This window comes from Rhincodon typus, chromosome 2 (genome assembly GCF_021869965.1).
Source record: "Rhincodon typus isolate 14 chromosome 2, sRhiTyp1.1, whole genome shotgun sequence".
Lineage (NCBI taxonomy): Eukaryota > Metazoa > Chordata > Chondrichthyes > Orectolobiformes > Rhincodontidae > Rhincodon > Rhincodon typus.
Window position 1 is genome coordinate 2,591,152 of NC_063333.1, and position 11,637 is coordinate 2,602,788.

At 49.4% G+C, this 11,637-nt stretch overlaps 1 protein-coding gene across 1 annotated transcript in view; it reads right to left on the minus strand.

Moving 5' to 3' along the window:
* mroh1 (maestro heat-like repeat family member 1) overlaps positions 1–11,637 on the minus strand; it is a 69,322-nt gene that overhangs the window by 31,651 nt on the left and 26,034 nt on the right. Inside the window, exons 8-17 of the mRNA XM_048617580.1 lie at positions 10,109–10,293; positions 8,522–8,644; positions 7,607–7,717; positions 5,526–5,670; positions 4,911–4,948; positions 4,051–4,192; positions 2,746–2,798; positions 2,524–2,637; positions 1,948–2,067; positions 847–969 (exon numbers count right to left, since the gene is read on the minus strand). Of these exons, the coding sequence (XP_048473537.1) occupies positions 847–969; positions 1,948–2,067; positions 2,524–2,637; positions 2,746–2,798; positions 4,051–4,192; positions 4,911–4,948; positions 5,526–5,670; positions 7,607–7,717; positions 8,522–8,644; positions 10,109–10,293 (1,154 nt within the window). The remainder of the gene's footprint in view (positions 1–846; positions 970–1,947; positions 2,068–2,523; positions 2,638–2,745; positions 2,799–4,050; positions 4,193–4,910; positions 4,949–5,525; positions 5,671–7,606; positions 7,718–8,521; positions 8,645–10,108; positions 10,294–11,637) is intronic.

Genomic DNA, 11,637 nt, shown 5'->3' on the forward strand with positions numbered 1-11,637 from the left:
CAAAGGCCCAAACCAGAGGCTTGGGATCACAACCCACATCTACACGGCCAGTGAGGGTCAGCACTGAGGGGGCTCCGCCCTGGCCCCGGGCAGGGGTCAGCACCAAGGGGATGCCTGGAGTGTGTTCATCAACATTTTCTAAAGCAGTATGTTTCTGGATCATTGAGAAAGGAGGTAGCACCACAGCCAATGCAATGTACCAACTGATCAACGACCAATATGGGAACACTAATCGTAAGATTTAGGTTGGTCCTGAAGGAAGTCAAAGTTCAGTCCCAAATAAGAATATTAAACTGGGCAAACGTCACCTTCAGTAGTGTGCGACTGGGCTGGAGAAAGTTTGACTCAAAGACTGGCAGGAAACACAGTTTGTGCCTTTGAAGGGGAAATGTGTACATCCCCAGCTGAGCTCTGTCCAAATGCACAGTCAGGGTGGCCAAACAAATCCAGAGCTCTCCAGGTGGTGAAAGAGACGGACACGAGTCAGGGAGGGAGTCACACAGCAGAGATCAGGCTGAGGTTAATAAAGCAGATGGGGTGGTGGATTTTACAAACAGCTGCAGAGGTACAGAGGGAGGCAGTTACAATAAACCTGACAAATTCACAGCTGCACCCTCAGCTGGACATCTGTGTCCAGTTCAGGTCTCCACACTCTCGAGAGGACATGAAGGGACCAGAGAGGAAGCTGGAAGACAGGTTCGAGAGAATGGAAGCTGCAAGACAGGTTCGAGAGAATGGCCGGGGGCGAGGGGGAAGAGAGAAGCTGCTGGCGATGATTGGGGGGCCGGGGCGCGGTGGAGGGGGAGCTGGCACTACAACAAACAGAAAGATCCCGGGAGCACCTGCCTTGAGAATTTGGAACAGACTCGGCGATTTCTTCAAGATGTCAGACTTCCCAAAGTCCTCCAGCTTCGCCAGAGTGACATCCAGGTGGGTCTTCGCACAGAACCCAATACACACTGCAACACCCTGCAGGAGACAAAACGAGCAAGCTACATTTCCATAGCACCTGTCACTCTCAGGGCATCACTACACACGATGTGGAGGTACTGGTGTTGGACTGGGTTGAACAAGGTCAAAAGTCACACAACACCAGGTGAGAGTCCAACAGGTTGAACTGAACACACAAGCTTTCACAGCGTTTCCCCTTTCTTAGGTGTCCTGAGGTATATTTTCAGCAAACACTTGAAGGGGCATCACTCAGACAGTTTGTGCGTTCAATTCAACCTTTTAGACTACAACCTGGTATCGTTACACATGACAGAGAATGAGGATGTTACCAAACCAGATGTTGCTGTAAAGCAGGAAACAACAATTTGTACACTGCAAGATCCCACATTTGAGACTCAGAGCATCTTTCCAAGTAAAGGTGATAGCAGGGCCCCAGGAGAATTCACAGCACAGCATCAGTGGATGTGGCGTTTCACACACTGCAATTGGGATCACCACCCTCCATCTGACCGCATGGGGCGGGCCCATGGCTCTCAGCCTCCCCTGGTATTAATATCAGGACCCAACCTCCTGTGCCGCCATCTTCCAGATGCACCACAGAAATTCACCAAAAGATCCTCAGACAGCGCCTTCCAAACCCATGACCACTTCCATCTAGAAGGACGGCGACAGCAAATATACAACGAACACCACCCCCTGCATCATCCACTCACCGTCCTGACTTGGAAATATATCACCGTTCCTTCACCGTCGCTGGGTCAAAATCCTGGAATCCCCTCCCTAAGGGCATTGTGCGTCTACCCACAGTGCAGCGGTTCAAAAAGGTAGCTCAGCACCATTTTCTCCAACAGCAATAACTCCCACTTCCTATACCCTCAAATGAGCAGGCCGGTCCCTGTTTCACTCCATATTTCTGCACGGACAGTGCCCAAATCCCTCCGGCTCTTCTACCCCAACCCCTTCCCCATCACATGGGCTGCTGCTGGGGTCTCTTACCTCCCTCTCCAGGGGCTCGGTGTGTCGTACCGAATGTAGGACCTCCACGAGCTGCTTCCCGACTACGTTAACGCCGGTCGTCTGTCTCAAGACCACCCCGACACACTTGTAGAGGAAACCCTGTCATGGTGAGCGCGTGGGGGGCGTTGGACAACGTGGTGGGAGGAGGGAGAGAGATCAGACACAGGAAGAAGGCCATTACTATCAAGAACTACAAAAGTGTTTCCAAAATTTTGGGGAGGGGAGGACCCAGGATGTATCCTCAACAGTAACTGATCAATACCACCTCCTCTCCCGTTCTCCCACCTTCCCCCCCACACGCCCCAGAATGTCAAGACAAACATCCAATATATTTACCCACTCCATCAACCATTACCCCAGGGATCCACCCTGCAGCCATTTTGACTGTTTTTTGTTGAGAACGGGAGCGTGTGTTGGGGGTGGCGGTAGCGATAAAGTCATCCTGGACCCCATCTCATAATCCATTCCCCAACCCCACCAAGGGAGGGGCGTGCCCGGGCCCCAGCCCATAGCCCCCCACAAAAGGAGGGGGGTATTACTGCCTACAGTTCTCACCTTCTCAGAGGGGTGGTTGCCGTAGTTACTGAGGTGTTTGGTCATCTCCTCACTGAGCTGACCGCTCCACGTCTTGTCCCCCAGAGCGACAGCCTCCAGGCTCTTGGACAGTAACTTCAGGGGGTCGGTGGGGAGAGACAGAGAAAGAGAGTCCGTCAGTCACCAATTCGCGATCCGACAGCGCCCGATTCCCTGCCCCGGAATCAGCAAGGCCTCACTCACCAGCAGCAGTTTATCCTCCCAATGTCGCTGGGGCAGAGAGTCCTCGGAATTCTCTGTCAACAGCAAACAGCAGAGTGTCAACTGGGACCCTCGACAGAGGGGGGAGGAGGTGGGGAAAGCGAGAGGCTGGGGTCCGGCTAATGGAGAAGGACAGATGGACAGATGGACAGACGGACAGACAGGGTGCAGGGGAAGCAGGCTGTGTAACTGTTATGTACATACACCCCACCCTCCAGTATCTCATTAAAAACAAAAAATATACACCCAGGAAATCAGAAACAAATTGCTGGAAAAACTCAGCAGCTCTGGCAGCACGAGTTAATTCTGCTTCTCTCTCTCCACAGATTCTGACAGCCCTGCTGAGTTTTCACATCAATTTCTGTTTTTGCACCGTCTGTTTCAGGCAGATCTCTAATCCTTCCCCGTTAAACTATAACACACAACACTACTGTTGCCAATGCTCCACATGATCAAGGCAGCAGTAGGCCATTCAGCCCTTCCAGACTGTTCTCCTGTCCTTTAGGATCAGGGCTGACCTAGTTCTGGCCTCAGATCTACTTTCCTGCCTCCTGCTTTCCCCCACCAAAACAACCTCTGACTCCCACATTGGTCGACTATCCATCTGGCCCCACTTTAAAAATCATATAACCCAGCCCCGACAGCTCCCTCAGGAGCCGAGTTCCCCAGAGCCACTGCTCTCAGGAGGGAAAATAAATCATCTTAAACAGGACACTCATTAGCAGGAGCTGGAGCAAGGATACTCATCTGATATGTAACCCGGTCCAGCCCTGCCCAGAGCCAGCCGGCTGTCTGGGGGGGGGGGGGGGGGGGGGGGGGTCTCTCTCAGCCCCCTCCTCATTCCCCCTCAGGGAGGTGGGGGAGGGGGAAGAAGGGGGAGAAGGGGAGAGTCTGCAGCCCCCTCCTCATTCGCTGTAAGTCACACAGGCAGCTGCCATCCAAGGACAGGACTGATCATTAACCTCCCCCCGAAACTCAGGCGAGACCCTCCATACCCCAAGGCGGTAATGTTGCTGAATCTGTAATCCTGAACCTCAGGCTAATGCTCTCGGTTTGAATCCCACCGTGACAGAATTCAATAAAATCCAGATTTAACTGCTGGGCCAACGGATTAAGCAATGTGATCCCTGTTATCTTTTGTGGATCACTAAGATCCTTTAGGGTAAGGGATCTGGTGCCTTGACACACAGTTAGATTTTAACTGCCCTCTGGGTAAGAGATGGGTAATAAACACTGACCCAGCCAGTGACACCTACAGCCCCTTTAATAACGAGGTGCAGTGCGTACCTTCCAGGTACTGAATGAGTGGAGGGAGTTCCTCATTCCAGACCTTCAGCAGCTGCGGGTGGACAAGGGGCACAGCAACCTGGAGGAACCTCAGCGCCGAGACCCCTCGCCCCCTCCCCCGGAATGGGAATGCCGAGACTACCTGGAAAAGAAGCAGATTTATAATGACATCCAACTGTGCGACTGAACAGGGCGCAGGCAGAGTCAGAGACATAGAGATGCTTTAATCTATCCGGGTTTTTTTTTTGGGGGTGGTGACACCACAGATACTGGGCACACAGGGAAAGGGGGGATGCTCGCGGCCGACACTAGCTCTAACCATCTTCCATGCACCACACCACCCCCCCACCCCCTAACCCCCTTCAATACACTGGGGTCAGGATGCCATCAACACAATACAATATCCTTTCATTGTCACCCAGCATCAGAGCGACCCACTGCTGAAATCCCACCAGCCCGCACAACTACTCAGTCAGCAATGGCCCAGTGATATTATCGCTGGACTGTTAATCCAGAGACCTGGATAAAATTCTGGGGACCCGGGTTCGAATCCCGCCACGGCAGATAGTAGAATTTGAATTCAATAATATCTGGAATTAAGAATCTAATGATGACCATGAATCCATTATTGATTGTTGGAAAAACCCATCTGGTTCACTAATGCCCTTTAGGGAAGGAAACTGCCATCCTTACCTGGTCTGGCCTACATGTGACTCCAGACCCACAGCAATGTGGTTCACTCTGAACTGTCCTCTGGGCAAGTAGGGATGGGCAATAAATGCTGCCTGGTCAGTGACACCCTCATCCCATGAATGAATAAAGAAAAAAAAAAAATCTCAGAGACAGTACGGCAAACTCACCATTAACCGAGTCAGCAATGCCTGAGGTTTGGGCAGGTCTAAAATCAAAGGAGAAACAAAATGGTTAATGGAGCGGTACTTTTTTTCTCCCCCCCAAGATGACACAATCTGTTTGACCCATCATGAGCAAGAATGTGGAATACAGAGTAGACATGCCTTTCCACACTGCACCCACAGCATGTTCACAGTTCAGTCAATTGCTGTTAGTCACATCATCCCCACACAAACGCACTGCTGCACGCACAGGCTGTTTCAAACTGCAAACATTCATCGTGGCAGGATAAGCTGGGGAACGTACACTCTGTCAAACAGGGACAGCACAGGGTTAGGTACGGAGTAAAGCTTCCTCTACACTGTCACCCACCAAACACTCCCAGGTTAAGGAGAGCATGGCGTTAGGTACAGAGTAAAACTCTTAAGCAAAAGTTGAGCTCTCTCTACTCGTTTCAACCAAGAGTAAAGCTCTCCCTACGCTGTCGCCCTCAAATACTCCCACGACAGGGACATCACAGGGTTAGATACAGAGTAAAGCTCCCTCGACGCAGTTCCCAAACACTCCCAGAACAGGTAACTGATGACCTGATACATCCTGGGTATAATTCCTGATACACAAACCTCTCTCCTCGTTGTTGAGCTGGAAGCCCTCGCTGTTGTGCTGCTGCTTCTTCATTCCCAGGTATGCAAGGCTGCGACACACAGGAGCCAGCGCATTGAGATACTGCGGGGGGATGACAAACTCCAACAAGAATGGCCACAGAACCTACACAGAGAGAGAGAGAAAAAGTGAGTGTGGAGCAAGGACTCAACTCAGTTCACTCTTCGTGCTTAGGGATTCCTTTATATCGTTAAGCAGCTCTAGTAAAGGGCATAGTTTAATTTAGTACCTAAAGTATCTATAAAGTGAGAGGGTACCAAAGGGTGAGAGACTAGGAAACTGAGTCAGGAGGTAGGTACTGCAGCATAGAGTCATACATCACAGAAACAGACTTTTTGGTCCAACCAGTCCATGCCAACCATGTTCCCAAACTAAACTAGTCCCACCTGCCTGCACTTGGCCAATATCTGTCCAAACATTTCTTATTCATGTACTTATCCAAATGTCTGTTAAATATTGTAAGTGTACTACCATTCACCACCTCCTTGGGAAGTTCATTCCACACAGAAACCACCCTCTGTGTGAAACAAATTTGCCTAATTTTTTTTAAAAATCTCTCTCCTCTCACCTTAAAAAAAATGCATCCCCGGTCTTGAAATCCTAGCGAAAAGATAACTAACATCAACTCTACTTACCTCTCGTTATTTCATAAACTTCGACCAGGTTGCCTCTCAGCCTCCTACGCTCCAGTGAAAAAAGTTCCAGCCTTTCCATATAATTCAAACCTTCCATACCCAGCAACATCCTTGTAAATCTCTTCAGAACCCTCTCCAGTTTAATACTATCTTTCCTGTAACAGGGCGACCAGAACTGGACACATTATTCCAGAAGAGGTCTCACCAATGTCCTGTACAATCTCAACACAACGCCCCAACTCCTATACTCAAAAGACTGAGCAATGAAGGCAAGCATACCAAATGCCTTTTTAACCACCCTGTCTACATATGATACAAACTTCAAAGAATTATGTATCTGCACCCCGAGGTCCCTCTATTCTACATTACCCAAGGCCCTACCATGAATTGTATAATCCCTGCCCTTGTTTGTTGTACCAAAATGCAATAGCTCGCATTTATCCAGATTGAACTCCATCTGCCATTTTTCAGCTCATTGACCCATTTGATCAAGATCCCTTTGTAATCTTAGAAAACCTTCTCCACTGTCTACTATGCCACCAATTTTGGTATCATCTGCGAACATACTGACTGTGCCTTCTATATTCTCATTCAAATCATTTATATCAATGACGAACAAAAGAGGATCCAGAACCCGTGGAACACACAAAGGTTCAAACCCTACCATAGCAGAATATAAATACAAAACTACTCTAGTAATTACTATGTAACTGTTGTCAGTTGTTACAAAAACCCATCTGCCTCATTAATTTCCTTTAATGAAGGAAATCTGCCATCTTTATCCAGCTTCCAGACCCGTAACAAAATGGTTCACTCTGAACTACTCACTGGGACAGCACGACGCCCCAACAGAGGGACTGGCGCCGCACCGAGGAGTTGACGCACTGGAGAGTCGGCACCGAGATAAGCCACGATCATACTGAATGGCACAGCAGCTGAATGGCCTACTCCTGTTCTTTGATCGTGGAAGCATTTTGCACATTTCAGGATCGAAATCGACTAATGGGTGTCTGTAATTCCCTCTACTTGCTTACTCGAATGGCATGTTCCCTCTAGTCTCTGAAAGCATTTAACTGACATCATGGGTCTTGTGGTGCAGTGGGCAGTTCCCCCTACCTCTGGGGTAGGTGGTCTGGGTTCAAGTTCATTCTGCCCGACAGCTGTGTCAGACCAAGTCCAAAGAGGTCAGTTGAAAAGTAACATTTAACTCCAAAGTTACATGCATTGCCCAAGATCCTGCTGCATACAAACAGATAGCTGCCTTTTCAACGTTACAACAGTCTCAACAATGCACAAGTACTGTTACTGTCAGGCTCTCGATAGCTCGAGGCTCTGAAAGCTGCTAAAAGTCACAACAGCCTCATCCCTTAAAGATGAAAAGGAGAGCGGGAGAGCCTGATACTAACATTCTCCATCTTCTTGACAGTGGTGGTTAACAGGTGCAGGATGTTGTCACACATACTCCGCAAACTCTCATCCGTCACTTCATCAGGGTCGTAGCTGCGAGGTTTGGGTGTCTGAGGAAGTGGGAGCACATTTCAGATCAATAAACACACCCACAATAGCACAACCACCCCCAGCCCACCCCTCCAAATTCATCCCATAATGCAACAAAAAACTTCACTCCATCACCCCCAGGACTGGAACGAGGAAGAGGAAGCAGCAAAGTGAGCTCTTGGGGTTATTGGCGGCTGAGGAAGGGAGGTGAGAGAAGAGGGTGGGAGCAGGCTGTGGGTGGGGTAAGGGGCCACATCAGGGTCCTGAGGCTGGGAGGGAACAGGATGGAGCGGGATCCTGAGTGGGTTGTCAGCGAGGGATCACAGCAGGATCCCGATGGAATGGGGTGAAAGTAAAAGGCTAGCTCAACAGCACCACGAACAGTTAATGAGTCACTCAGTGGTTAGCCCTGCTGCCTCACAGCGCCAGGGACACGGGTTCGATTCCAGACCCAGACAACTGTGTGGAGTTTGCACATTCTCCTCGCATCTGCGTCTGTTTCCTCCCATTGTCCAAAGATGTGCAGGATAGGTGGACTGGCCGTGGGAAATGCAGGGTTACAAAGACAGGGTAAGGGTTGGGTCTGGGTTCGAGTAGGATGCTCTTTGGAGTGTCACTGCAGACTCAATGGGCCGAATGGCCTTTTCCCACGCTGTAGGTATTCTATGTTTCTCAATTATCATGGTTTGGGGAACCTGGCTGAGCACACATTGGCATCCCGCCCCCATTACAACCGTGACACACTTTCGGATGCCCAGAGCTGGTGAAAGGTGCTACAGAAATTCAAGCTCACTGCCCAGCAGGAATTGGGAAGAGGATCCTACCCCGGGCTCACAGGGCAGGGCGCACTGTCGGATGATAAACTCCACCATCGCTTCACCTCCGTCCAGCTCCAGATAGTCATGGTGAGCCATAGCGCTGATAACCTGAGCCACCATCCATTTCACCTGCCCCAGAGAGACAAAGAGAGAGAGAGAGAGAGAAACCACTGTTACTGACTGACTCCTCCTGCTAATACCATACCAATCAGGAGACACTGGCGCAGTGGGAAACATCACTGCAGAGGCCCAAACTAATGCTCTGCAGACACAGGTTCAAACCCCACCACTGCTGTTGGGAGGGGGGATGGAAAATGTAGATTCAACTCATAAATCTGAAATTGGAAGCTCACTTCAGTAACGCGGACCTCAGCACAATCACTTGTTGTGGAAGCAACAGCTGATCCTCACCCAGACCGGCCTACACGTAACTCCAGTCCCACTCCAAAAGATTCGAATGTCCAAGAAACCTTGGCCTACAATCGCTTCACGACAACGTGACTGCAACTGCTTCAACGAAAGATTTGAAACAGTCCCTTCAAAACCTGGACTAATGACCAACTCTGGTAGGCAGTGCCTTACAGCAAAGTCCTCTGCAGGGCAATGACTCCCCTAGTCCTGGGGTGTCCTGCCGAGCAATGCTTCGTCCACATCCTTCTGGATTCAACAGGAAGGCCGTGGAACAAAAACCAAACTTAAAAAAAAACAAACTTTCTTGACACTGACCCACAAACTTTCAGGGAGAAGTTCTGCAAAATTAACTTTCGAAGGACTGTGTGTAAATGGCTAAAAACCATCGCCCCTACAGCTGTTGTCAATCTCAAATCAGCAGTTGGTACAGATTTAGTCAAAATGTTTCCAAAAAACATATATACTGGGGCTGTTGTGGGCAGGGAGTGTACTGGCAGTAACTGGTGCAGGATATGGGATCTTAGGAAACTGTTCCCTGAGGGAGGGAGGGAAGGGGAGGCGAGGCGGGAGGGAAGGGGCAGCGAGGCGAGGCGAGGCGGGAGGGAAGGGGCGGCGAGGTGGGAATTAGAATTGGATTGGGAGGGTCAAGCTCTCAGAGAGATTAAACACGAGGATGAGCGCTTCAGCTAATCCTTTGAGGAAGACACAGTCACAGCTTCCTGGAGAACTGGGCTTGTTCCACTTAAAGCAGAAAAGGTGGAGGGGAGGTCGACGCAAGATTTAAAAAGTGATGGTAGAGTTTTTGATGGAGTTAAACAAGCTTCCAGCTGCACGGGTTAACACGAGAATATTTTTCTTTAAAAATTAAACTGATCATCTGAACCCATCCCAAAAGGGAACCTTGGAAATCATCGTGGAAAATCAAACTTGGGCTGAGTTCTCATTTTCCAGTCTGTATCACACTTCAGGTTTCTAGAACGATGCAGTGAGGGGGATCATAATTCACCAGTGTCTCTACATTGGTTCTTCAGAACCAGCTCACCAATTATCTATTCAAATACTTCTCCAACTCCCAGCTGCAGATATTCCCAAATCTGCTTTCACATTCCAGGTCTCTCACTCATTTCACACCTCCCCATTTTGCCAATTAGCTGACATCTGTGTCCCTCTCTGGTTACTGACCCTCCTGGCACCAGAAACACTTTCTCTGTTTACTTCCACAAAATGAGTCCATTTTGAACACCTCAATGAAATCTCGCCCTCAACCTTCTCTGCTCCGAGAACAATATTAGCGTCTCCAGTCTTTCCACAGCCAGAGTATTGCCTGCAGTTCGGAATCCACATTATAGCAGGGCTGTGACAGCACTCTGCAGAGAGTACAGAGGAGATTTACCATGATGTTTCCGAGGCTGGAGAGTTTCTGTTGAGTCTGGAGTTGCTTTCTTTGGAGCGGAGGAGATTGAAGGGCATTTACAGGAAGAAACTTTTCCCCCTTTGTGCAGGGATCAATGGTCAAGGGTCATAGATTTAAGGTAAGGAGCAGAAGGTTTAGAGATGTGAGAAAAGGCCCTTTCACCCAGAGGGTGGGTGGAAGGAATCTGGAATTCATTGCCCGAAAGAAATTATCAACATTTTAGACATATTTAAATGTACACTTGTAACATCAAGGCATACAAAACTGTGGGCCAAGTGCTAGTAAATGGGATTAGAACAGTTAGCTGGCTGTTTTTGACAGCACAGATTTGATGGACCAAAGGGCCTTTATTTGTGCTGTAGATCTCACTGAAATCCCTGGTCCCATTCTAGGCAATCTCCTCTGCAACAAGTTGATATCTTTCCCTAAAGTCTGGAGCCCAGACTGAAGACATAATACTCCAGCAGAGGCCCAAATGTCTTGTTTATTTCTCCACATTCTCTTTGCTTTTATACCCCACGCCTTAATTTATAAAGCTTCCTCATTCCACCATTCCATTCTTTTCAAAATGCTCCTGGCCTGTGACCCCCAGTGTTCCACTCCTCCTGCACCACCCCTCAGAACTGTACCCTTGATAGCAGCTCTCCTCAAAATACATCACTTCACAGCGTTAAACTGCACTTGCCACCTGTCTGCCCACATCCCCCTGCAGCATGAGGTCAGACAGGAGAGTGAGGGCAGGGGGTGGGGAGGGAATATGGGAAGGGATGGTCTGGGACTGCAGGCTGTCTCTCACCGGGAAGGGGAAGGTTAGGTGAGGCACAGAATGACACGGCAGCAATGGCCAGAATTCCCTCAGACTTTGCTGGTTTAAACCTCAAGTGGAGGTTAGAGTGAAGAGACTCAGAAGGATAGACAGAGTGCTCCAACTTCCACTAGTGGGGGAGACCCGAATGCAGGTTGAGAACCTCAAAAGTCAAGTCGGGAGTTACAGGGATGATGTCAGGAAGCAGGTCCACATGTGATAGGGGAGTTGGAATCTGGAGAACCCTCACTATAACATCCTGCTGAGCTGGGGGTCAACAGCACCTTTCAAAACAGAGTTTCCTTTGGTTTAAGGATATTGGAGCAAAGGTGTACACATGGAGAGGAGTCTTTCAACTATCTCTTCTTTGTCATTCTTTGTTGCCCACTCCTAATCACTCTCAAACACTCCTCACCTCCGACCTCATCCCAAAACCAGCCCGGCTCGTCCCCACCCCCGACCTCATCCCAAAACCAGCCCGGCTCGTCCCCA